Source organism: Ctenopharyngodon idella, chromosome 12, assembly GCF_019924925.1.
Source record: "Ctenopharyngodon idella isolate HZGC_01 chromosome 12, HZGC01, whole genome shotgun sequence".
NCBI lineage: Eukaryota > Metazoa > Chordata > Actinopteri > Cypriniformes > Xenocyprididae > Ctenopharyngodon > Ctenopharyngodon idella.
Genome location: NC_067231.1, coordinates 3,847,020 through 3,874,294, shown reverse-complemented (window position 1 = coordinate 3,874,294; position 27,275 = coordinate 3,847,020). Strand labels below are relative to the sequence as shown.

At 38.4% G+C, this 27,275-nt stretch overlaps 3 protein-coding genes across 4 annotated transcripts; 2 read left to right on the top strand and 1 right to left on the bottom strand.

The window, feature by feature from the left end:
- The first annotated feature begins 1,235 nt into the window (after positions 1–1,235).
- Positions 1,236–11,014, top strand: zgc:92313 (uncharacterized protein LOC436869 homolog). Of its 2 annotated transcripts, XM_051914759.1 has the most exons (8): positions 1,236–1,515; positions 1,619–1,779; positions 1,892–1,915; positions 2,000–2,085; positions 3,807–3,886; positions 4,012–4,283; positions 9,997–10,157; positions 10,261–11,014. In XM_051914759.1, exons 2-8 carry the CDS (start codon positions 1,734–1,736, stop codon positions 10,516–10,518), a joined length of 927 nt encoding a protein of 308 aa, XP_051770719.1. In that variant the 5' UTR covers positions 1,236–1,515; positions 1,619–1,733; the 3' UTR covers positions 10,519–11,014. The 2 variants fall into 2 exon arrangements, with proteins under 2 accessions (XP_051770719.1, XP_051770718.1); XM_051914758.1 differs by lacking the exon at positions 1,236–1,515 and having other exon boundaries at positions 1,522–1,779.
- A 1,253-nt stretch (positions 11,015–12,267) lies between these two features.
- On the bottom strand, positions 12,268–22,238 carry mapk7 (mitogen-activated protein kinase 7). Its single transcript, XM_051914752.1, has 7 exons — positions 22,131–22,238; positions 21,225–21,538; positions 19,911–20,076; positions 18,416–19,830; positions 15,604–16,700; positions 14,169–14,302; positions 12,268–13,094 (listed from the first exon to the last, which is right to left on the bottom strand). Exons 2-7 carry the CDS (start codon positions 21,535–21,537, stop codon positions 12,941–12,943), a joined length of 3,279 nt encoding a protein of 1,092 aa, XP_051770712.1. The 5' UTR covers position 21,538; positions 22,131–22,238; the 3' UTR covers positions 12,268–12,940.
- An 846-nt stretch (positions 22,239–23,084) lies between these two features.
- vkorc1 (vitamin K epoxide reductase complex, subunit 1) lies at positions 23,085–26,712 on the top strand. The gene is made up of 3 exons (XM_051914761.1): positions 23,085–23,689; positions 24,844–24,953; positions 26,072–26,712. The coding sequence occupies exons 1-3, from the start codon at positions 23,499–23,501 to the stop codon at positions 26,287–26,289; spliced, it is 519 nt and encodes a 172-aa protein (XP_051770721.1). The 5' UTR covers positions 23,085–23,498; the 3' UTR covers positions 26,290–26,712.
- Positions 26,713–27,275: the final 563 nt, after the last annotated feature.

Sequence of the window (27,275 nt, the reverse complement as noted above, 5' to 3'; positions counted from 1 at the left end):
ATTCGGACATGCTTTGTTGCTTTTCTACCTCCTTATTCTGGCTGGGGAGGCAGCATTTTTCAGCTTTCAGACATAACCAAAAGGTCAGTCTTAAAGGGATAGTTGACCCAAAAATGAAAATTCTCTCATCATCTACTCACCCTCAAGTTGTTACAAACCTGTATGAATTTCTTTCTTCTGTTGAACACAAAATAAGTTATTTGAAGAACATGGGTAACCAAACAGTTGATGGACCCCATTGACTTTTTCATAATGGGGTCCATCAACTGCTTTGGTTACCCATATTCTTCAAAATATCTTCTTTTGTGTTCAACAGATACATTTGCGTTGTAAGAATGTACAGGGAGATTTCAGATATAAAAATGCTGACTCGTTGTTTTCTAATGAAAATCACATGATTTCCTATTAATTCAATAGATTGTGAGGGAATACCCATATGGCAACGTGGCGACTTTACTTTTTTATGATGTCATGAGCAATCCAGATTTCTATATAGATCACTGATTGCATGCTTATTTATACTTTTCGTTAGTGCATACATAGCCATGTCATAAAGTGGGATAATGTACAGTCAACTGGTTATTATTGCAGCCCTTCAGTGCTTCAGTGGTCCTGATCACCCTGTGAGGGTTTATTTTAAATAATAAAGAAACAGTAATATCATAAATTATTCTTACTAAATTGAAATAACAGTTTTTTTTGCTTGCATACTTTGTAGAATTTATAATAATAATAATCATTTATAATTGCTTTTTCAGCTGTGAAGTCCTGACTGATTTTAACACTTTAACATGTTCCCACTACAAAATTACAAAGTCATGAACGCCAAATAAATATAATGGTTCTTTGTTGTTGATAACTTCCTTTGCATTACGTGTGGAGGACAAGATATTTAAACCTGTTATACCTGTTTCTCAGTCATGTGATAAGGGACTGACTGCAAAACTCGTTTACAGTGTCCCTTCAACCCACACAGCCATATTAAATGACATGACAAAGTCTAAAATGGAAGTAATCTAGTAGCTTTTATATGGAAAATGATTAAATCAAGGATTTAAAGCCACCGCAAGGCAGAACTGTAGACCTTGAAGCTTTACTACATTGGTCTCAAACTCAATTCCTGGAGGGCCACAGCTCTGCACAGTTTTGCTCCAACCCTAATCAAACACACCCGATCCAGCTGATCAAGGTCTTCAGGATTACTAAACTTTCAAGCAGGTGTGAGTTGGAGCTGGTTGGAGCTAAACTGTGCAGAGCTGTGGCCCTCTAGGAATTGAGTTTGAGACCACTGCTTTACTGATACTTTGTTGTTTAGATTAAACACATTGTGTTTACTGAGGACCTACATTTGAAACTTGTACTCATTAGTCACTACTGACACCTTGCCCTACCGCATTCTCGGACAAATTCCCGAAACAAAACAGAGAAACCAAAACTGCTAGAACTTAACATGTGGGCGGGATCTATACGCACTCTTTGAGGAACGGACGCTCCTGATTGGGCATTGTGGGACAGGTAGGCAGACCATTTGAAGAAATAAGCTCGGTTAATGTTTTTTTTCGTAAGCGAAACTTCAGACGTCTCCGTATTCACTATTCTTCCGACCTCTTCGACCAAGGCAGTGAATATTTCTAGAAAGATCCGCGTTTTAAAGAGTTGCGTCGATCGCCTCTGAATTATCAACAAAGTTGAGCTCTTCTGAAGGCGCCGCGGAATACAGGTATTTTGATAAGATGCGGTACACCTCATGTTATTGGACTGTCTTCGGCATATTGATTGGTAGGTGCACATCTTCTAAAAATAATAGGCTAAATGTTTCTAATGGATATATAGGCCTAATTAATGTTGAATTGTAACCTCGTTGTTTTGATTTCTGTTGGGCGCCATTCAGGGTTATGGATGGGCGAGGCTCAAGGTAAGATAAATTGACCTAATTTGTACTAGAGTGGTTTTGTGAGAGGAAAGCAAACAAGTCACCAGAATCATGTCTCTGTCTCAGAATGTGGTCGACCAATAATGACGAACAGGATTGTTGGAGGTTCTTCTGCGTCAGAAGGCGCTTGGCCTTGGCAGGTGGATATTCAGGTAATAATGGCAGGCATTATGAAAGTAAAGTTTTGAAGAACTGAGGCAGAGTTCACAGGCTTTCGTTACATAATTTATTTTGGTCCTCATACACAATTCTATAAAAAAAATATACATAATTTGACACATTAATAGGATAGTTCACTCAAAAATGAAAATTGTCATTTACTCTCTCAAACTGTTCCAAACCTGTATGACTTTCTTTATTCTGCTGAACACAGAAGTAAATATTTTGAAGAACGTCAGCAAACAAACGGTTGATGGGCGCCATTGACTTCCTTTAGTATTTTTCCATGCGTATTATGAAAAAAGTGTAGATAAAATAAGGCTTCAGTTCTACAGCTAAATTTAAACCGTACAAAAGATACAAAAACAAAACAGTTACTTAAACTTTTCATAAATTTATACAAATACAAATTTGCAAAGTGAACTACATGTTTTAAATTCCCTGTCACAGTTATTCCACAATTCCACCTCTTTGACAAATATAAATCTATTTTCTTTTTATTTGTCCTTGCCCTATGGATCTTGACTGAATCCAAATATCAGTCAAACCAGTTTTCTTAAATTACTTAATAGGTAAGGTTTAGGATACATTTTGAATAGACCTTAGTCAGGTTAGGCGGAATATTGAATTGAACGCGGATTAAAAACAAGGCTGTGAGGGATAGACTTACAGTGTTTACGGCAAGCACTGCATAAAGGTCCTATATCACATAATTTTTACAACTCACACCTTTCAAAACTCTTTTATGGAGTTTTTGTCTACTGAATTTATTTCAGCTGTTTTGTCATCAGTATGTTGTTAAATAAAAGCACAGTACTTCTATCCCTCGCAGCCTTGTTTTCATTCCTGTCAAAAATTAAAGGATTAGTTCACTTCAGAATTAAAATTTCCTGATAATTTACTCACCCCCATGTCATCCAAGATGTTTATGTCTTTCTTTTGTCAGTCGAAAAGTAATTATGGTTTTTGAGGAAAACATTCCAGGATTTTTCTCCATATAGTGGACTTCAACGGCTACCAATGGGTTGAAGGTCTGAATGTCAAAGTTGCATGTTGCAAAGTTGAATGTTTTAGTGCAGCTTCAAAGGGCTCTACACGATCCCAGCTGAGGAATAAGGGTCTTATCTTGTGAAATGATTGGTCATTTACTAAAAAAAAAATTTTATATACTTTTTAACCACAAATGCTCGTCGTACACTGCTCTGCGATACGCTACACATTACGTAATCAAGTTGGAAAGTTCACGCGCGACGTAGGTAGAAGTTCCGATCCAGTGTCTACAAAGTGAACGTGCAAAGTCAAACGCCCTTTACAAAAAAAGGTAAAACAAAAATGTTGGATGATTTTGAAAAATGAGATGGAGTTTTTCGCTCTACTGCGGTACTTCCGCCTACGTCACGCGTGGCCTTTCCGACGTGATTACGTAATGCCTTTTGAAGCTGCATTGAAACTGCAATTTATACCTTCAACCCAGTTGTACCCCAGTGAAGTCCACTATATGGAGAAAATCCTGGAATGTTTTCCTCAAAAACCTTAATTTCTTTTCGACTGAAGAAAGAAAGACATTAACATTTTGGAGTAAATTATCAGGAAATTTGAATTCTGAAGCGAACTAATCCTTTAAATATGGCGCTACATTGTTTAAGGTCTATTGTCTGTCGAATCTGGTTTCTTATCGATATCCCCCTGATCGCTGGCTGATTTATACATTTAGTCTGACAGTCAAGGACATGTGTGTGGAGGAACTGTCATCTCGGAGAGCTGGGTCTTGTCTGCTGCACACTGTTTTCCCAAGTAAGTTTGGATGCACCTTTTTTTTTTTTTTTAACACCCATATAATCCTTGTTTGTTTATTTTTTGGCTTTACATATATATTTAAACAATTATATACATATAAACAATTTCTCCTTTCTGTCCAGCCCTAACGACATCTCCTCCTACATCATTTACGCGGGCCGACAGCAGCTGAATGGCTGGAATCCGGACCAGACGAGCCATAGGATCCGTCACGTGGTGGTTCCACTGGGTTACACAGACCCTCAGTTGGGTCAGGATATTGCTCTAGTAGAGCTAGCCACACCTATTGTGTGGTCTGACCGCATTCAGCCTGTCTGCTTGCCAAATGCCAATGCGGAGTTTAACAGCGACATGAAGTGCATGATCACTGGATGGGGTAACATCAGAGATGGAGGTGAGTGAGTTAACTTATTTAAGGGTGCTTTCACACTTGGTTTGATCGCCTGGTCCAAACCCAAGTTCATTTGCTCCCCTCTGGATTGTATTATTTGGGTTCAAACTGCATTGTGTTTGCATCTTCAAAGCAGCTGTTGCTTGGTATCGAGGACGCAGGAGAAGGCGGCAAAATGCATAGCATTACTCACCTTGCTTTTATATTTTGGTTTTTGCACCTTTGTTTTTTTTTTTTTTTTTTTTTTTTTTTTTTTCCAAAAGCGTCAGCAGCACATAATGCCAGTTCCGTCTATCTGCCATGAAAGTACCGCAACTGTTCTAAAGAATGCATAAGTTACATTCTCCATTCTCTCTCTTCTTGCAGTGCGTCAATCACACTTGTCAGGAAAGTGAGTGAGAACACAGACAAAAACACCGTTTTATCACAGAATCATACGTCATCAATAGCTGTTCACTTCCGTGATTTAGTACACATGAACCGTACTCCAGACCACCATTTTTAAATGGACTTAGTTACAGTTTGTGTGTGTGCACCCAAGTTCCAAAAACAGCGTTCACATCATCCAAACAAACCGAACTCATCAAACTGTCAATTGAACACGGGTGCGCACCAAAAGTGTTTAGTGCACCCTAAAATTACCATTGTGCACATAGGGGTGTGCGATATACAGTGCATTCAGAAAGTATTCAGACCCCCTTCACTTGGAGTCCACCTGTGGTAAATTAAATTGATTGGACACCTCTCTATGGGCCTGTTTACACCTGGTCACTTCATACATTTTTACAGATCAGATTTGGATCTGATTTATCAAAATGATTCTATTTACACTTGGCCACATAAATGTGTCTCTGCAAAACGGATACAAATCCGATCTTCGATTTCCATGCTATATGCAAATTTAATGGATTACACGTCAATTACTACCTTTACATGTGCACCGATAATGCGATTATTTCTCATAATCGGAGTAAGGTCTTAATCGCAGTAAGAACATTTTCATTACTCTGATTATTCGCTAATAGGTGAAACACTCAGGCATACAGTATGCATGTTACTGGCCATTGTTTTAATCTACTTACATAAAATTCAAAATACATTTTATGGACGTACTGGATATTATTTGGCGCCGTAGTGAACATCGCAATGCCGGGTATGCCTAAGCTGCCGTCGCTTTCTTCGCACCTTGTGGATGAAGATACAGTGCAGAGACTTCAGAGAGTTTAGCGATTTTGGTGGTGAAGAGAAAACTTCAGAATAACGTCACGGAGTTCATTCACGGCATCTGTCTACGTCCAAGCACATGCGCACTTTGGTTAGTGCGGGAATAATGCGATTAAGATGTTTACATGCCTGTATATTGAGATTTTAAAATTGCCATACACCACCTAGTTTAATGCGATTATGGTTACTATGATTATGAGCTTAATCGCATTACTTTAATTGAAGTATTGCATTTACATGAGGTAAAGTTTAATTGCAATAGTGCCAAAATCCCATTATAATCACATTATGAGGGTGCATGTAAATGCACTGAATAAAAGCAACAGATATGAGCTGCATTTAATTTATCATGAGCTAATTTCAAAATCAAAGGCCGCAAAAGTAGAGAGAGTGGCATCAGCATGGGTAAGATCATTTAGTTTCATTACTTTTAATGAAGATGATTGGTTTGAGCATCTGCGACTTAAAGTTTAGTTTGCAGCAGTTTGTGCGTCTGCTTGCTGAAGAGATACTTGGCTGCTCATCTGCGGCAATGCGTGTTGCAGTAGTGCCGTCATATCTGGCTGTAACATGTTATTAAGCCTATTACACTCTCTCACGCGTTAATTTTTTAGCATTTTTGGAGGAGTAAAATTTACATATGTGGTTTCAACAGCCAGATGCATTTAGACTTGTTCAGTTTCATCTGACATGTGTCCCAGACCACCTCCTAGGGTGGTTTGAACGATCGGGTTTAAATCAGTCTTGAATGCATTTCGGAGGGCATTTCACGATCGGATAGCTGTCCAATGACAGAAAATGCATGAAATGACCAGGTGTAAACAGGCCCTATAAAAGGCCTCATAGCTGACAATGCATATCAGAGCAAAAACTAAACCATGAGGTCAAAGGAACTGCCTGCAGAGCTCAGAGCTTGTTGCAAGGCACAGATCTGGGGAAAGGTACAAAAAAAAACTGCTGCACTGAAGGTTCCCAAGAGCACAGTGGCCTCCATAATTCTCAAATGGAATTAGTTTGGCACAACTGGGACTCTTCCAAGAGCTGGTCGCCCAGCCTGACTGAGCAATCGGGGCAGAAGGGCCTTAGTAAGAGAGGTGACCAAGAACCTGATGGTCACTCTGACTGAGCTCCAGAGATCCTGTGTGGAGATGTGACAAAGTTCCGGAAGGACAACCATCACAGCAATCCTCCACCATTCTGGGCTTTATGGCAGAGTGGCTAGACAGAAGCCTCTCATCTGCTTGGAGATTACAAAAAAAAGCACATGAAGGACTCTCAGACTGTGAGGAACAAGATTCTCTGCTCTGATTAACTGTTTGGCCTCAGTTTTAGACGTTATGTCTGGAGGAAACCAGGCACCGCTCTTCACCTGCCCGAAACCATCCCAACAGTGAAGCATGGTGGTGGCAGCATCATGCTGTGGGGATGTTTTCAGCAGCAGGGACTGGGAGACTGGTCAGGGTTGAGGGAAAGCTGAATGGAGCAAAGTACAGAGATACCGTCAATTATAACCTGTTCCACTGCGCTCAGGACCTCAGACTAGGCCGAAGTTTCACCTTCCAACATGACAATGACCCTAAGCACACAACCAAGACAACACAGGAGTGGAATGAATGTCTATGAATGTCCTAGAGTGGCCCAGCCAGAGCCCTGACTTGAACCCGATTGAACATCTCTGAAGAGACCTGAAAATGGCTGTCCACTGATGGTCCCCATCCAACCTGACCGAGCTTGAGAGGATTTGCAAAGAAGAATGGCAGAAAATCCCCCAATCCAGGTGTGCAAAGCTTGTTGTGTCATACCCAAAAAGACTTGAGGCTGTAATTGTTGCCAAAGGTGCGTCAACTAAGTAATGAGTAAAAGGATCTGAATACATATATAAATGTAATTTCAGTTTTTTTTTTTTTTTTTTTTTTTAAATAAATAAATTCAGACAGTTCTAAAATTTTCACTTTGACATTATGGGGTACTGAGTGTAAATTAATGAGAAAAAAATGAATTTAAATGATTGTAGTAACAGGCTGCAACATAACAAATTTGAAAAAAGTGAAGGGGGTCTGAATACCTTCTGAATGCACTGTATATCATCTGCAATAATATCGTAATTGTTGTTTTAACGATGTACGATCTGACATTATCAAGTATATCCCTCACACACACCCAGAGAGTGCATACAAAAACGTGAAACTGTTCATAACTTGTTTGACGTAGACTCAAGTACCTTATATCGTTGGAATCCTTAGCTTCATATTTATATTTAATTTTCATCTGGACAAAATTTTCCACCATTTTGAATTTGTCCAAAACCGACTTTTGTAAACTGTCCTAGGTTTTTCGCCTGATCAGAACCAAACAAGTGCAGAAATGTTCTCTGGAGACTGAATATCAAAAATTATCAAAAAAAAATAAAAAATTTGATTTATGGTCGTTAAGCGGTGCCAAAAGGTTAGAAATGGGTGGGGCCACTTTTACTAAAATGGCTATAACTCTTGAACGGAATGAGATATTTTCACCAAACTTGGTATGCTTGTGTATGGGCTCAATCTGTGGTCACAGTAAAGAAATGGCGGCGTTTGGACACTTGGCGGCGCTATAATATGAAAAAAACAACAACCCTGAAAACAGCTATAACTATGCAACCGTTAGTCTGATTGACTTGAAAATTGGCATGCAGTGTCTTGGTCCAAGGAGCCATGATTGTCTCTGAGGATATTGGCGTATCTCGAAAAACATGTCCGCCATTGGCCAATGAAGTTTGAGCACCTATTAGACAAGTTTAACAGAGGCCGATCGGAACGAAACTTGGTGGGTATGTTCGGCTCATGGTCCTAGAGGTCTGTGAGAATTTTGAGGGGGGGAAAAAAAAAAAAAAAAAAAAATTGGCCACTAGATGCCGCTAATGAGTTTTACGCCTCTGTAATCATGTGGTGTTTCACACATCTACACAATATTCATATCATTTGATATGAATATTGTGAACTCCTCATACTGAACAACCTCAAGATCCACTGCTGTCAATCAAATTGTTCATTAAATATTCGCAATTATGTAAAAAAAACTACTTTTGCGAACTAGTCCTAGGTTTTTCACCTGATCAGAAGTGCAGTACAATTTTCTAATCAAAAAAAAAAAAGTTGAACTTTACCCTTTAGGTAGCTATAACAGGATCATTTAGAAAAGGGGCGTGGCAAAATATACTCAAAAGCCTATGTTGGTGCACATTATTACACAGAAAATTCATAATCTCTTATTAAATTTCACTACTGTTCAAAAGTTTGGGGTCTTTTTTTTTTTTTTTTTTTTATGTTTTTGAAAGGCTCTTCTGACCAAGGCTGCATTTATTTGAACAAAAATGACAGTAAAAGCAGTAATATTGTGAAATATTTTTTACAATTTTTAAATTACCTGTTTGCAATGTGATTGTAAAACAATGTAATTTATTCCTGTGATCAAAGCTGAATTTTTTTAGCATCACTACTCCAGTCTTCAGTGTCACATGATCCTTCAGAAATCATTCTAATATGCTGATTTGACGCTCAAGAAACTTCTGATTATTATCAGTGTCGAAAACGGTTGTGCTGCTTCATATTTTTGTGGAAACCATGATACATTTTTTTTATTTTTTTTTTTTTCAGGATTCTTTAATGAATAAAAAGTTTAAAGGCCGTGACACACCAAGCCAATGTCAAAGAACTAACGCGACAAAGCCAATTGTGTTGCCGCCTTGTGTCGGCAGCGTCTGGGACAGAAAGCTGCATGTGAACACACCGCAAAGGCGACAGCTGACTGGCAACTAGAATGTGTGTTCTGCGCCTGTGTGTAAGGAAATAACTATCTATATCAGCAAGTATCAATAGTTTATATTTGTAATTCAAAAAGAGAAAACCAACCTAGGACTGCAGATAAACAAAGCATAATCAAAGCAGTGCTTGCTTACCATTTTGAATATCAATCATGCTTATCACTTTCTTGGCTCATGTTATTATGTAAATATTTGCAAATTGGAATTTTCAGGTAAGATGACGTAAATTAGAACAGCGTTCTGTCTGTACTGTCTTGATTTCTTTGCTCGCTTTCATCACTTTTGCTTTCATTCTCGTGCACGGATTCATTTGCTTAACATGAACAGCCATGAGACGGCCCTGACGATGTGTGAAACACAGCAAAAATGAACTCGACAGATGCGTACCGGTGGCTTGGTGTGTCACGGCTCTGAAAAAAGAACAGCATTTATAAGAAAGAAAATTATAAATGTATTTAGTGTCACTTTTGCTCAATTTAATGCATCTTTGCTGAATGAAAATATCCAATTCTTTCAAGGTCAGTATCTATGTATTGCGTGCGTAGCGTGTTGACAATTTACCACAGACAATAAATAAATAAATTCTCATCCCCTCAGTGTGTATAAAAAGAGGAGACAAAAGCAATTTCAAACATTTTTTTTTTTTTTTCCCTCTCAGTGCTTAGTCTTATCTTTTCTCGTCTCTTTTAGTTGCTCTACAGGGGGTTGGGCCATTGCAGGAAGTCCAAGTGCCAATCATTGACTCCAAGACTTGTCAGGATATGTTTCTGATAAACCCCACAGAGAATATTGACATCCGCTTTGACATGATGTGTGCTGGCTACCAAGAAGGGGGCAAAGACTCCTGCCAGGTGAGGAGCACTGAGTGCTGGTGTATGAAATGCAAATGCACATTATTTGTGCATTGTTTATGGTCATAATACCTGTCTGTTCTCTGCATGCATGCTTTTTCAGGGTGACTCCGGTGGCCCTCTGGTGTGTCAGATCAGTGATGGTAGTTGGGTGCAAGCTGGAATTGTGAGCTTCGGTCTCGGCTGCGCTAAAGCAAACCGCCCAGGAGTCTATGCCAAAGTGTCCAGCTTTAGTAACTTCATCCAAAACCATGTTGGAGGAGTCCAGCTCAAGAGCGCATCGAGTCACAACTGGGCTGACCGGGTCATGGTGCTCATCAGGACTCTAACTCTGCTGGTATTGGTACAGCTGCTGAGATAGACGCACAGAGAAGCAGAAAGCCCACCCCAAAATACCGTCCTACATAAACAGGGATTATAATGCCATAAGAGGCTTTTTAATCATTTTTTAAACAACTTTATATTATGTAGTTTCCTACTTTGTTTGTACCAAAGTTACACAAACAGACACAAGACACATGAATGATATCACTTGATTGTTATAATCATCTTTTAACTATCTGAAATTTGTGCAAGTGTAATGATTAAAAATGCAATTTTTTTCAACTGGAACAACTCGTCCACATAATGACATAATAAAATATTGAGCCAACCTTTTGCACAGTAATTATAAATGTTATTTACCTTTATATCAGGACGTGTAAAAGTTTTAGCTCTTGAACAATTAAATGTTTAAAGAATTAGTACTTTTCTAGAGTCAGCCAGTTGTATTTTGGTATCTCTTGGTGACTGTTTCTCTTGAAATAATATTGTAAATAGATCTTTGTAATAAAGTGATTTGTTTTTTTTGTATTTGATATTTTGTATGCTTATTTATGGTAGAGGTAAACATTACTGACCAATCCTATCATAGTAACTTTTGCCGTCTGGCCTTTTCTCAGACAAGCTTCTGTGTTGTCTAATGCAAGTCTATGGAAGATATGTGTTTTAAACATAATTAGAAATTATCCAAAAATATGATCCAAATTATAACAGTGACACAAGGTACCCAGAGAGGATACAAGCAGTATTTGTTTCCCAAATCTCAAAAATTGAATGATGCAACAGAAGAGAAAACACCTACATTTGCTCCAAGGTACTTACTAATTTAAAGGGTTAGTTCACCCAAAATTGAAAATTCTGTCATTAATTACTCACCCTCATGTCGTTCCAAACCCGAAAGACTTTCGTTCATCTTTGCAACACAAATGAAGGTCTTTTTGATGAAATCTGACAATGACAGCTATGCAACTGAAACTTTGACGCTTCAAAAAGTTAAAGAGATCGTAAAACTAATCCATATGAATTGAGCGGCTTATATGATGAACGGATTGAATTTAGACTTTTTCACATAAACATTTATCAACTCACACATCAGTTGTGGTAAACTGAAGCTCAAGCATGCGTGCTTGATGCGTGAGAGAACCACTGAGGTTCATTCTCGTGTTACGCAGCACGTTTGAGCTTCCGCAAAAGGTTTGTTCTCACGCGTCAAGCAGGTTCGGTTGAGCTTCAGCTTATGTTCACTGATCAATGCTTATATGTGAATAAAAGCCTAAATTCAATCTGTTCATATAAAGCAATCGTGTCTCTTCAGAAAATTCTCAATTCATATTAGTTTTACAATCTCTTTATGAACTTTTTGAAGCTTCAAATTTAAATTGTCTGTCAATGGAGGGACAGAAATCTCTCAAGATTTCATCAAAAATATCTTAATTTGTGTTCCGAAGATGAATGAAGGTCTTACGGGTTTGGAACGACATGAGGGTGAGAAAATAATCACAGAATTTTCATTTTTGCATGAACTAGCCCTTTAACATAATTGAATTTATGTATTGATTCGGTGACTTTCAAATGAGGCTTCTCATTTTTTATTTTACAGAGAAGCTTTTGACTTTTTCATCACGTTATTGCATAACCACTTTTTAAAACGAAAAACAACAGACAGAAATGCTTTGAATTATGCAAGAATTTTTGCAAGAATAACAAGGGTGTGACTTAGTATTAATATGCAAATTCACCTTGACTAAGTGCCTTCTGTGTAAAAAAACAACAGAACATTGCAAAGGAATGCGACAAAATCCCTTTGAGAGCTTTATTCAAGACAACAATACTTTTTCCGTTGCTGGTGTAAAACTGAACAAATCTGCATGTTGGTGCAGCAAGTGTCACTATTTTCTACAAGGCATTCATGCAACATCAAATGAAATGTTTTTCTACTCTGCACTACTTTCTACAGTCTCCATTGTGCTCTGCTGCCCTTATTGTGTTTCATCACAGTAATACTGCTGCCCTGGTGGCGACTCCTACTGTAGTGTACTAAAAAATAGCTTTAAACACTGGTCTGCTAAACAACAGCTGTTATTTCAATGCTGTCGGCTTGAATGTTCTTTAAAATCAGCTGAATAATTCCAGGGTGAATCAATGGCACTAGCACAGCTGAACTCTTCTTCCCTGGATCTGAATTGCTTTACGATGGCACTGAAATTCCAAGAATGGAAGCACCCTTAAGAACCGAACAGCATCATACTTTAATGTTGGCACAAGTAAATAATGTATGTGAACCCATTAAAGATAAAGGCACTTTTCTGGGTAAGACCTTAATAATTTGGAGCCTCAAAGATATTCTTTCTACCCACGCTAGGTCTAGTACACTGGTAGACAATATAGCTATCAAGTTCCTCTGTTCACGGACCTCAACCGGTTCTACGAGGGGATGGAGATGAAATGCATGTACTGGTGTATCAGGTATCAGGAAGCGTTGAGTTGTCGGAGAGGATCATGGGAGATCCGAGCTGGAGCTCCTGCTGAAGTGACTCCATGTCAGCGGGGGTCATGCGGTGTACCTCGAGCCAATCAGAGAGCAGGGATGCAGACAGGGGGGCCAAGTCATTGTGGCTAGTGAAAACAAGAAAGGAGACCATTGAAATGTACATTTATTTACTTTAATACAATAAGTAAACGCTTTTATCCTAAGTGACCTACAATAGAGGAGCATTAGCAATTCATCACAGAGCCAATTATATTCCCAATATGTACAGTACCGGTCAAAAGTTTGGAAACATTACTATTTTTACTGTTTTTGAAAGAAGTCTCTTATGCTCATTATACTTTAAAATATAATTTATTTCTGTGATCAAAGCTGAACTACTACTATTAATTAAATAGTAAAGACTTATATTGTTAGAAAAGATTTCTATTTTGGATAAATGCTGATCTTGTTAACTTTTAATTCATCAATGAACTATGAAAAAAGTATCACAGGTTCCATAAATATATTAAGAAGCACAACTGTTTCCAACATTGATAATAACGGAGTATCAAATCAGCATATTAGAATGATTTCTGAAGGGTCATGTGACACTGAAGACTGGAGTAATGATGCTGAAAATTCAGCTTTTGTATCACAGAAATAAATTATATTTCAAAGTATATTATAATATAAAACTATTATTTTAAATTGTAATAATATTTCACAATATTACTGTTTTTTTCTGTATTTTTGATCAAATAAATGCAGGCTTGATGAGTATGGAAGCTTGTTTCTGCCACTAAATAAAAAAATGAAAAATGTAATTGCGACCTTTTTCCTCACAATTCTTTTTTCTCGCAACTGCAAGATTTAAACTCAGAATTGCGTGTTATAAATTCAGAATTGTGAGATATAAAGTCGCAATTCTGACTTTTTTCTCGCAATTGCGAGTTCATATTGCACAATTGTGACTTTATATCTCACAATTCTGACTTTATATCTCGCAATTCTGACTTTATAACTCGCAATTGTGAGAAAAAAGTCAGAACTGTGAGATAAAAGTCGCAATTACCTTTTTTATTTTTTATCTCACGGGGGAAACAAGCTTGTTTCCAAATTTTTGACCGGTACTGTTCACAAGAGTCAAGCATTGTAATTTGCAGTGACTTACAGTTCAAAAATAGAGTGTGCACTTTGCGGTCACTGAGAATTGAACTGACCTTTCCCTGAGGTCGGAGTGCTGGAGTTCAGTAAGAGACTGAGTGAGGAGGTCATCGAGGTCGAAGCCTACACCGTATCCAGCTCCACTGCCTTTTGGGGTCACTGAGAAAACCGGAGGCAAAATGTCTTCAACCTGGCAGGGAAAAGGACAAAGTTGAGATTAAAGAGAAGAATGAAACAAATGAAAGAGTTTAAAATCAAATATAAATATATAAGGAATATATAGTGTGCAAAGTAGTGATTATGTTTTCCAAACATAATAAAGGTCACATAAATATGGAAGCCAATTTCAATCACAAAGTAAAAATAAAAGGTAACTGCAACTTTATTTCTCCCAATTCTGACTTTATATATCACAATGTGAATTATTATTTTTAACTTTATCTCAAAATTACATTTTTCTTCATTACCCTGAGATAGAAACAGGCCTCCATACATTTGTGAGAGCAAATAATAAAATTACATGGCATGACTTCTAGGGGCTACAGGTTTAAAAAATAAATAAATAGTATATATTAATAAAATAAAAACTAGATAAAAATGTTTGTAGACAAACTTTAAGTTGGCTTGAAAAAGCCGGTCCAGAAAGTTTGAAATAGTTTTAAAAGCCTTTCAGTTTGAAATAGTTTAAGTTTTAGTTTAGTAGTTTTAAAAGATAGATAGATAGATAGAAATTGATAGATAGATTGATAGATAGATAGATAAAAAGAAATATAATAATGCATGGCATAACCTCTGGGTGCTACAGGTTTAAAAATAAACAAATAAATAAAATTCACTAAATATATAAATTATAGTAAAAAATAAAAATAATAATGCATTGCATGGCCTCTTGAGGGGTATAGGTTTTTTCAATAAAGTAATAATAATAATAATAATAATTATATATATATATATATATATATATATATAAAAATGGATTAATGTCCATAACCTTACTGGTTATTTGTGTTTACTGGATAAAGGTTTTTTAGATTAAGTTTAATTGTTGTTGGTCTTGATTTCCATTTCTTTGTCATATAATGGCCTTTGGAATTAATAGTTTTAAATGATTATATTTATTTGTGTACAATAACACCATCAATTATGGCTTGCGGTCACTGTTTACTTTATATCTTGCTCATGTAATATTTTGGAGCAGAAAACGACTAGAAACTACAGAAATGTCCATGACATTTTAAGATTTGACTCCTTTCCATTTATTTTTTAGGCCTAGAAATATCCATTTTAAATTTTCCTAATGGTTCCAGGTTATCCATGACCACGATAACTCAATAACTCAAATTAAGTGTCGTGTTGAGATCAGGTGTCACTTTTCTAAGGGATCAGAGTTGATTTTCATCCGGCGGACAATGAAACTCTATAAAAATAAATGAATTCATATGCTCGCATTGAAAGAAGGCTCACAGTCATATATTATAGATAAATCTTCACCTGTGACTTTGAGAGCTGCTGCGTGACGGTGTGGATATCAGGAATGCTGTTTGTTGACTGTCCCGTGTCCGTGAGACTAAGGCAGGGTTGAGCTGCAGCTCCTGGAGGCTGTTTTGAAGGGCCCTGTGAATGAGAGCCATTCTGTCGGTCCCCCAAAATGCAAAGTTTGTCCAGGGTTTGAGGACCATCGCCGGTCTCTGGATTCGTGCTGGTGTCCGAAATACCAATGCTGGGGTTCAGGGCTGGTGGTTTAGTCATAAAAGGTTCCAGCGGCAGCAGCTGGATGTGAGCGTTGGACTGTGGGACGGGCTTCTGCTGGGGTTGCAAATGCGCAAAGCCTGTGTGAGCGGGATTGTTCAGTTCTGGTGGAGTCTGGTGGGTTTTGTGTTGAGGTGTCCCTGTCCAGTTCTCAAGACCAGTGAACATTGTTCCAACACTCAGAAACTGAGGTTTTAATATGTTGTTTTTGGCAAAGGCACATGGGGCCGTTACCACACCTAAACCGCCAACATTTCCGCCTCCTCCTACTGCAACTATGCCAACGTCTCCATTCTGAGCTGGCCCTAAAGAGACAGGTGCTGCATCATGGGTCGGAGTTGGATGGAATATTCCAGCTGTGACACACTGTCCCATTTGAGGCAGCATTTGTGGCACTTCGTTGGGTTGTTTTGGCGGCAATGATTCCCCTCCGACTGAGTTTGTTTTTACGAGGTTGCTTCCTGTTGCTGGCTGGATTTGGACCGTCTTGCTCTCACTGGTTTTGGCACCATTGGTTTCTGCGGTCTGCGATTTGTCCACTCGGTTGTCCATCATTCGTCCCCAGCGCTCCAACAGCTTCTTGTCATTGTCGCTGAGTAAAACGCCACCCAAAGATTCTCCTCGTTTCCCCTCCTTTTTCTCCTTCTCTTTCAGCTTCCTCTTTCGCTCCATAGCACGCTCTTGCCTCTTCCTCCGCTTCTCTTCCCTCTCTCGTTGTCTCTCCTGGGCCGTGACTGGCTTCTTATGCTCTGGACCAGAGTTACAGGAGGAGAGCGACGAGGATAAACTTCCGGCAGCTTCTCTAAGTAAATCTATACCATGAGCTGCAGAGCCTCCATCTGGGGAAGAAAAAAATCAGTACAATGTTATCATGACCATTTTCTTGGATAAGAGAAAAATAAATTAATATCATAAAACTAGGCAAGTAAAAAAAAAAAACCCCGTTTTTTTTAATGTTGTTTAAATGTCTATGTGGTGTTTTTAATATGATAAAATACATCGACTTTGTAGATGAGCCTGTATAATTCACTCTTCCACTTCTTCTGAATCAGTTTCTGGTTCAAACATATATGGCTGAATTAAAGGGTTAGTTCACCCAAAAATGAAAATTCTGTCATTTATTACTCACCCACATCCATAAGACCTTAGTTCATCTTTGGAACACAAATGAAGATCTTTTTGATGAAGTTTGAGAGGTTTCTGTCTCTCCATAGAGATCCAACGCAACTTCCACTCCAAGGTCCAGAAAGGTAGGAAAAAGACATCATTAAAGTACTCCATGTGACTCCAGTGGCTTAAACTCAATTTTATGAAGCAACATGAGTGCTTTGTTTTTTGCACAAACAAAAAACAACAAAAAAAAAACATATTTTACCACTTTATTCACAAAATAATATTATCCAAAGCGTGTTCATGCAACAGTGCCAGCTCTCGCGTGAACACAAAACACATGAGTCTCACAATTGGCTCTCGCGAACGCGCATTCCAGATCAATATTTTGAAAGTAAAGTGGTAAATTATGTTTTTTTGCGCAAACAAAGCACTCACGTTGCTTCATAAAATTGAACACATGGAGTACTTTTACGATGTCTTTTTCCTACCTTTCTGGACCTTGGAGTGGTTGTTGCGTTTGATCTCTATGGAGAGACAGAAACCTCTCAGACTCAGCGATCTTAATTTGTGTTCCGAAGATGAACGAAGGTCTTACTAATGTGGAACGACGATCAGGGTGAATAAAAAATGACAGAATTTTAATTTTTGGGTGAACTAACCCTTTAAACCAGTATTTCCACTTGCCACTGTGCAGTGTTTACTACAGAAAAGTGGATCTCTGAACTTGTGTGAGTGAGTGGGGGCGGGGCTAATTTGCATATTCATGCTTCCATGTATACTAACTGAAACAAGGGTGTAGAGTTACATTCAAGCTATTTTAAGGCATGAAAGGCATGTAATTTATTTCTGTATATATATATATATATATATATATATATGTGTGTGCGTGTGTGTGTGTGTGTGTGTGTGTGCGTTGGCTCAACATCATCAAAAGTGACAATGGCTTAGGCATAGAACAGCTGAAAAAGAAAGTGAAAGTCCTGAAAGTATGGCGAGAGCCAGCCCATCGGATCACCAAGAGTCGGATACGACTGAATGGCTAATCATCATTATCATATGTGTGTGTGTGTGTGTGTGTGTGTTAAATATAAAATATGTGTGTTTAAATACAAAAAAAATAATTTTATACATGAATTAGTTAGATTTTATATTTTAGGAAGAGGCATCCTCACATGGGGATCATCATATCTGGAGTCTGTAGCATCAAAGTTTGAAAAACTCTTAGGCCCGGTTTCACAGACAGGGCTTAGATTAAGCCAGGATTAGGCCTTGGTTCAATTAGGACATTTAAGTAGCTTTTTTAAACGTGCCTTAGAAAAAAACATTACTGGTGTTCATCTTGAGACAAAACAATGGCAGCGACATATTTTAAGATATGTAAAGTATTTATAAATATTAAGTAGTCTATGGCCACACACACACACACTGCAAACTCTCTCACCTCGAGCCTTCTGCCTTAGTGCTGATTTGAGCAAAGCAGCTTTGAGAGCTGCTTTTGTGTTATCTGAAATTGCTCCCTCTTTTTTTGTGCCTTCCCCGGTTGCCGCTTTCCCTCCTTTTCCAAGGGAACGAGAGAGGTTTTCAGAGAGCGACTGAGCTTGGGACTGTGTGAGCGAGAGTGAAGGCATAGACTGCGGAAGACTTGAAGTGGGCGGAGTCTGAGAGATGGGATGGGACGGAGGCATTTGTTTGGGAAGAGTGTGATTGGACGAGACAAGCTCCTTTTTTGTGCAGTCCGTCACTGGTTCAGTAAAAGACGTGTCCTTGTCTGTGGGAGTGGTCAGATCTATGGTTTCAGGCTGGCCGTCAGAGTTCGCGCTGAGCATGTCTACATCCTGGCAGCTTAGCGACTGAGCCAAATGTGGCAAAATGTGAGTGAGATGATGTCGGGCTTGAAGCTGAGTTTGTGTACCGTCTGTTGGTTTGTAGTTGAGATTGTGCTGTTGGCAAGTTTGTGCTGTATCATTCAGGTTTTGAGACTGTGGAGCCGTGCAAAGGGTGTTACTGGAGACGCCGACCACCGCTGAACCAGAAGAATGGAGCGGCTTAAACTGGATCCTCTTCCTGACACCCAGCTTCTTCTTATGGAAGTCCCCGATTTCTGTTAGTATAGCTTCTTTGATTTGTTCTTTGCCCATGGGCTGCCGGTCGAACTCGAAATCGAAGGCGGGAACGCACACTGGCTCGTCGTCAGGGTCATGGTACTTAGCGAGGTAGGGGTGTTCTAGCGCCTGACATGCACTGATCCTTTCACGAGGGTCAAAGCGGAGCATCGCGGCCAACAAGTCCAGCGCACTGGGCTCGGCCTGTGGATACAGTGCTGCAAGCGGTTCTGCCGTTTTTGAAGGGAGGCTCCGTACGTAAGAGCGCACCCGGTCCGACCCTATCGTGCTGATGATGCTCTCGGGCGGCGTGCCCAAAACCGAAAGAATCAGCTGCAGCTGATGCACATAGTTTTTCCCCGGAAACATCTGCCTCCTGCCGAGCATCTCGCCGAAGATGCAGCCCACAGACCAGAGGTCGATGGCCAAGCTGTAGTGGTGCAGGGACAACATGAGCTCAGGCGCGCGGTACCAGCGGGTGGCCACGTACTCAGTCATAAAGGAACGGGACTCTTCGGAATGGGACGCGCTCAATCCACGTGCCATGCCGAAGTCACCGATCTTCAGCTCGCAGTTTTCATTGACCAGCAGGTTGGACGGCTTGAGATCGCGGTGAATGACGTTGGCCGAATGAATGTATTTCAGGCCTCTTAACAGCTGGTACAGGAAGTAGCGTGTGTGTTCTGGAGTCAGAGGTTGCCGGGAGTGAATGATCTGATGTAGGTCGCTCTCCATGAGGTCAAGAACCACGTACCTAAAGAACGAGAGACACTTTTAGAACATCATATATGAAGAGAGAAAATGTAGTGCATGCCATTTCATAGTCAAGCTTACACTGATTTGAAAGCCGAGTGAGGGACCACAGGCTGGAGAATATCTTTAATGGCGATGATGTTGTCGTGTTTGAAGTGCTTCAGAATCTTCAGCTCTCTCAACGTGCGTTTGGCATTCGTCACAACCTCAAAGGCATTAGGGATCTTCTTTATTGCCACCTGCTGGCCTGAATGCATAAATAACATTAGATTCCTGTGAACTGGCATCGCGTCAGTTACACTTTTTCCGTAAGTTGAATAGGCAAGGCGTAGGATGTATCGTAAGCTTTCTGAACTGCAAGTGTTTTACACTTTCTTTGTATGTTGAATACGGAAAACGGTCTAGCGAAAGCTAGATATTTTACTTCATAACTTGTTAAATATGGATTTTTTTAATTATTTTTTTTTACACAAACGCATCGCTTCACTTCAGAAGGCCTTTATTAACCCCCCGGAGCCGTGTGGAATATGTTTATGATGGATGGATGTGGATGGATGCACTTTCTTCAGCTCATACTCGTGAACCCTGTTCACTGCCATAATAAAGCTCGGATGCATCAGGATATTTATTAATATTTCTTCGATTGTATTAATCAGAAAGAAGAAAGTCATATACACCTAGGATGGCTTGAGGGTGAGAAAAGCTTGGGCTAATTTTTATTTGAAAATGAACTAATCCTTTAAGTGTGTTCATTCACCCCAAAATGAAAAACCTAAATTTAATCTGTTCATCATATAAAGCGATCGTGTTTTTTCAGAACATTTGGACTAAACTGCTCAATTCATGAGGATTAATTTTACAATCTCTTTATGAACTTTTTGAAGCATCAGAGTGGTAGTTGCGTGGACTCTCAATGGAGGGTCAGAAATTGCTAAGATTTCATAAAAAATATCTTTATTTGTGTTCCGAAGATGAACGAAGGTCTTACGCATGTGGAACGACATGAGGGTGAGTAATTATTGACAGAATTTTCATTTTTGAAATTTCACTAGTTTAACATGATCAATTCACAGCCCTAATTATAATACATTATCTTAAAAATATAATACTTGCATAAAATAAGTATACAAAATATACATATTGCATTTTAATAAACAGCAAATAATGTCCCTGGTAATAATAATAACAATAATTATTATCATTATTACTACAGCATTATTAGTATATTATTATTATTATTACAATACGTAATAATCATATATTAATAATGCTGTAGTAATAATACTAATAACAATAATATATTAATAATGATGTAATAATAATAATAGTGGATTCTAACGTCAGAGATTTAGTCAGATTATTTTAAATCATAGACATGCATCTTGGCACCCTTACCATTGTCTCGTCTTCGGGCTGATGAGACGACACCATAAGCACCTGTGCCAATGGTCTCAATAACGTCATATTCTTCGCCAACTTCAAACTTCACATCTAAGGAGTGGGCTTTGAGCAGAGCCAAGTTCTTATCTGCAACAGTAGTTGTATCTGTTACAATGGACGTGTCATCGCTAGGTTGAGGGGGTCCTTCTGTAACGCTTCTGTGATGGTTGTTGTCAGTGTCACCCTCTCTCCTGCTGTTGCCCTCTGAGGCTTTACGGGCCGGCACTGCTTGAGTGTCATTTGTCTCGTCCCTCTCATTGGATGCCATTCTGAAACAAAACAGTCAGAGATCAGTTCTAGGGTCAAGATTGTGATTTTTGCTTTCTGTTCACCTTATTTTAATGGACTCTAAACGTCTCTTGGACAATATCGAAGTTCCAGACAGTTAATGCACAATCTAACTAACCTTTCCTTTTAATCAGTAACAAAACAGACAGTAATTTACAGTAGCCTATTTCAAAAGCAGCACCACTTTCATGGAGCACATTTTTAACCCTTTGTTTGAAATAATAATAATAAAAAAAATCCCCTTATCCTCTGTGTATTTAATGTTTTAAGAAATACAACAATGCAAGGTGCACACAGAGGTGTGAGTAGCTTAGACGTGAAGCCATAAAATAACAGAAACACACATTGCTAATCACTTCTTTGTAATTGCTCATTACAACATACTACAGGTCCAGCAGGGCGTATCTGTCGTTTGTGAGCAATTAATCCTGTTTATTTGCCGCAGGGACGTGAGAGCCTACTGGCCCCAAAATATCTTTAAAGATAATATATTCACCCTTTCTTTCTTTCTTTTCATGTTATAACAAAGACAAATAAAAGCATATGTTGGGTTATGAAAGCGGTAATAATTACCTGTAAATATATAGAAGCAGTGGGAATTCGGAGCGGTTCTTTCAAAGCATGTCTATTCTTCGCTATCACGAACCAATGTTTTACTTCCTTGTATTCTTCCGTATTGTGTTTGAACGGCAGCAAAGCTACCAATCGTCTCTATGCTTGCAAGTGGATTAACCAATGGGATTCGAGAACATGCTCGAGGGGCGGGCTCTTTTGAAGTGTGGAATAGGGTCATTCTTTGGGCGGCGTCGACACTGATGAATCGAGTGTAAATAAGAAAGACGCGCACTTGCTTTAGCATGTTAAACTACTATATAGTAATTTCTAAACACAAAAAATGGAGACCCAAACCTGCAGAAATTAAACACAAACAAATAAATAAATAGGCTAAATAAATAATAGTAATATAAATTAATAAACAAAGAGTCCTGACTGAACTTTATTTATCGATTTAATATAGAATATATTGTATAAATATAAAACTATTTTTTTTTACACGTATACATGAGTAAATTCAAGGAATAAATGTAATTAAAAAGGAATTGTCTTTGTTTTATCAAGTCATATATTCCTATTCCTTTAATTAATTCCCTATTATTGCATTTATTTATTTATTTACTTATTTGTTTTTAATTTCTTCACATTTGGTGTCACCATACAACAAAAATACATTTGTTCACAATATTCGAATATTTAACAAACACGTGGAATGAATCATCCAAACCGGATAGGGCCAGTGTTTACATCATTGTTTACATTGCCAAACGTATTAATCTAACTGGACACTGACCGTCCGCGCGCGAACCTTCTGCACCATCCGTCCAATCAAAGCGCTCGCGTCGGTACATACAAAGCAAAAGGGCTGGATTTAAATATTTACTTTACTAGTCAGTGCATGTTATCTCCCATCAGTCGGACTTTCCATCATACTTTTCTCAGCACTGATCAGTACAGATGATTGGGCATGTATTAGAGTGTTGTGGTAAATTTAAATTCAAATGTCAGGTACAAATATTTGCACGTAATAGATTAAAACGATTATATTTTTATCCGTTGAATGTTTATGGATTTACTGGGATATGAATGGGGCTTTAGACAATCTGAGCCGCGAAGCGCCCCCTGGAGGACAAAACGCATCACCCCATTGGAAACCGTTATAGTCAGTAAAATCGGTTGTCACGCGTTTGACTTCTTTGGACCAATCACAGCTCTTGCCTCAGGCTTTTCCACGTTGCAGTATATTGTGACAAGGTGGGAGTCGAACTTACATATTCTACAGTTACACGTTGCACGTAAGAGTAGCAACTTTAGTCTACAAGTCTACAAAACAGGCTTTTGTAAATTAGGTAATTCGTTATAAAACCTCTTGACACTGTCACTGCAATGTCCTCGAGCCATTCAGCTACTGGAGTTCCTAAATGGGAATATAGCGTTCGCCTCATCCTCTGTTTTCTGGGTTTAGTTCTGTCGGTTTACGCGCTATACGTCGAACTTTCCCGGGAGAATGATCCCGAATATCGCGCGATGTGCGACCTGGGCCATTCCGTGAGCTGCTCTAAGGTCTTCACCTCCAGGTAAATGCGTTCATTTCAGTCGTGGCAGTTTTCATGCATCTAACTTAGGCTATAATTAATGTGAATACAGTAGCCTACACCATATTTCCATATTTCCCCAGTTGACTGATAACATTAAGAGTCACAAAATTTTTTTTCTGTTTCACCTTTTCTAAAATGGTATGTTTAAATATGCAAATAAGGCGTTATCTAATTAAATCTGCACATATTTGAATACAGACAGAAAAAAAAAAAAAAAAAAATCACCATGTTTTTAGGAATAAAATGTTGCATAAAATTAGTCAAATGATATATGAACAAACCCCCGTGTGAAAATCTATAGGTATAAAAATGCAGTGTTTGGTGTTGCTGCTGCTTAAGTGGAGATTTCTAACTTAGTTCATAAGAAAAAGACTAATTTTGAAAACAAAAACATATATGTAGGCCTATTGTAATTGAAAATACAATAAATCAAACACTTCAAAGTTTAATTTGTGTTTTCTTTCCAGAAAAACGTTATGAAAAGCTAAATAGGCCAAAATGTACCAGTCCATGATTATTTTTAGAAATGCACTGATACTACATTTCTCCACCGATATCGATAGCCGATAATTCAGAGTGATATCGGTCAGTACCGATAATTTGGAGTTCTGCCTTTTATACCACCTTGTAAATTAATGATAATTTCATTATGATTCTTAATTAATCATTATATTTTTAATTATTATATTTTGAAAGAAATGCAAATAAAAACTTTATTTTCTCCATTTCTTCAGCTTGTTTCAGAGTAACTGGTATCAGTTATAAACAAACACATTACTCAAATTAATATTAACACATTAACTAAATTCTGATGATTAAATTAATATTTCTTAACTTTCTGAATGTTATTAATTCATATAATTTCTGTTAATATTGATTAACAAACTGGTTTCTTAGCACTTTCTTTACACAAAACACAAATTCAGTGCATTTTCCTGCCCTCTTCTTATTGACAGGATATATCGGCCCTGACTATCGGCTGTTTTTAAAGTATTGGCCGATAGTGTGAAAATTTGCTTTTATCAGCCAATACTGATTATCTATAATTATTTTGATTTTATGGAACCTGCAAATAGTGAATATTTACAGGCAAATGATGTTATCAACCCCTGAAACTTTGATCCTTCTTTCAGATGGGGACGTGGATTTGGGCTCGTCCAGATCTTTACTTCCAAAGACAGTGTGTTGAATCAGCCAAACAGTGTGCTGGGAATCATTTTCTATATGCTGCAGCTGGGTTTGGGTAAGTGCTGTTAGGACACTAATGATTTATACAGGGTCAACAATAACAAAATATCAAACCAAGTGACACCTGCAAATAAATTCTAATTTTGCAATTATTGTATATACACCGATCAGGCATGACATTATGAGCACTGACAGGTGAGGTGAATAACACTGATTATCTCTTCATCACGGCACCTGTTAGTGGGTGCATATATATTAGGCAGCAAGTGAACATTTTGTCCTCTAAGTTGATGTGTTAGAAGCAGGAAAAATGGGCAAGCGTAAGGATTTGAGCGAGTTTGACAAGGGCCAAATTGTGATGGCTAGACGACTGGGTCAGAGCATCTCCAAAACTGCAGACCAGTCAGGGTGCCCATGCTGACCCGTGTCCACCACCGAAAGCGTCAACAGTGGGCACGTGAGCATCAGAACTGGACCACGGAGCAATGGAAGAAGGTGGCCTGGTCTGATGAATCACGTTTTCTTTTACATCACGTGGATGGCCGGGTGCGTGTGCGTCGCTTACCTGGGGAACACATGACACCAGGATGCACTATGGGAAGAAGGTAAGCCGGCGGAGGCAGTGTGATACTTTGGGCAATGTTCTGCTGGTAAACCTTGGGTCCTGCCATCCATGTGGATGTTCTTTGACACGTACCACCTACCTAAGCATTGTTGCAGACCATGTACACCCTTTCATGGAAATGGTGTTCCCTGGTGGCTGTAGACACTTTCAGCAGGATAATGCGCCCTGCCATAAAGCAAAAATGGTTAAGGAAGGGTTTGAGGAGCACAACATTGAGTTTGAGGTGTTGACTCTGGCCTCCAAATTCACCAGATCTCAATCCAATCGAGCATCTGTGGGATGTGCTGAAAAACAAGTCCGATCCATGGAGGCCCCACCTCACAACTTACAGGACTTAAAGGATCTGCTGCTAACATCTTGGTCCAGATACCACAGCACACCTTCAGGGGTCTAGTGGAGTCCATGCCTCGACGGGTCAGGGCTGTTTTGGCAGCAAAATTGGGACAAACCCAATATTAAGAAGGTGGTCATAATGTTTTGCCTGATCGGTGTATGAATTATTGTCTGAAGGGGACGTGCAAATGTAATTTTGGTCTTTTTGGTTACAGGTCAGCTAGTGTCCAGCAGATCAGTGTTCTTCCTCGTCATGTCCTCTTGGGTGTCAGTGGCCGGATCAGTGTATCTAGCTGCCATTCTTGCATTCGTCTTGGGTGATTTCTGTGTGGTGTGTGTCTCGACCTACATCATAAACTTTGCACTTCTCTACACAAACCTAAAGAGAAGGACGGGACTGGAGGGACACCTGAAGAAAGCGAAGAGCAAATAAAATCAGTGCTTGTTTTTGAGTTTGAAAGATATTAAGGATTAAGCTGCCTCTAACATCTGGGGGAAAAAGAGAAACATGCAATAAAATAAAACATTTTACAGATGATTGAAAATCCTGGCAATTTGCAAGCTGGTAGGAGTAAAAACAAAAAAAGTATATGGTAACAATAATCCAGATGTCACATGTTCATGAACACAAATAAAGGAGGAAACTTCAATTTTATTATTTATCAGAATGATGAAAGAACATCTTCACAGAGGCGATGATACAGTTACCAGACAGTATGTTTTATGATCATGTGATTTATATCCAGGTCAGACTGTTATGTGCACAAGTAGCCTAATGTGAAACTGAGATCTGATCAACATTTGATTAAAGCTCTGTGATGAACAGATTTTCTATTAAATGTTAAGTGTATTTGAATTTATGTTGTTTCCAATTAATGCTGCTGCCTTCAGGTTTTTAAAGAGATACAGATAATTTTACAGATAATAATATTATTTTCAGCATCTGGTCCACTTTGTGACCTTAAATAAACATAAATAAAATGAAAATTATAATAAAAACAATGGTATTATAACATAATTTATTTCCCTTGTGTATTGTACTATATAATTTAAGATGTAGTCATACTGTATATATATATATATATATATATAATCTGATGATTTCTGAAGAAAATGTACCAGCCATGAAAGAAATACAATGCAATACACTTCATTTTATATGCTTTATTATTATTATTATTATTAAATATTAAATCCTTTATTTATTGTTTTCCTTAAAGGGTGACTTAAATGATGTACGATCATCCTAAATATTCTAATATACTGTTTTGTAAATATTGCACATGCACTTTGACCTGATGCCTGTCATTTCAGTCTATATAGTTAGTGATCGAATAGCGACATCTTGTGGTCAGAATATGTCATGTGCTTACAGCATGATTTTGTCACATGGATATTATTATTAAATATATATTAAAA

Coding starts and splice junctions, on each gene's coding strand:
- zgc:92313 (XM_051914759.1), top strand. CDS start 1,734: ATGCGGTACACCTCATGTTATTGGACTGTCTTCGGCATATTGATTG. Junction 1,780..1,891: donor TGTCTTCGGCATATTGATTG/GTAGGTGCACAT, acceptor GGCGCCATTCAG/GGTTATGGATGGGCGAGGCT. Junction 4,284..9,996: donor GGGTAACATCAGAGATGGAG/GTGAGTGAGTTA, acceptor CGTCTCTTTTAG/TTGCTCTACAGGGGGTTGGG.
- mapk7 (XM_051914752.1), bottom strand. CDS start 21,537: ATGGCATCCAATGAGAGGGACGAGACAAATGACACTCAAGCAGTGCCG. Junction 20,077..21,224: donor AGCCCGAAGACGAGACAATG/GTAAGGGTGCCA, acceptor TTATGCATTCAG/GCCAGCAGGTGGCAATAAAG. Junction 19,831..19,910: donor CACTCGGCTTTCAAATCAGT/GTAAGCTTGACT, acceptor CTCGTTCTTTAG/GTACGTGGTTCTTGACCTCA.
- vkorc1 (XM_051914761.1), top strand. CDS start 23,499: ATGTCCTCGAGCCATTCAGCTACTGGAGTTCCTAAATGGGAATATAGC. Junction 23,690..24,843: donor TCTAAGGTCTTCACCTCCAG/GTAAATGCGTTC, acceptor TCCTTCTTTCAG/ATGGGGACGTGGATTTGGGC. Junction 24,954..26,071: donor TATGCTGCAGCTGGGTTTGG/GTAAGTGCTGTT, acceptor TTTTGGTTACAG/GTCAGCTAGTGTCCAGCAGA.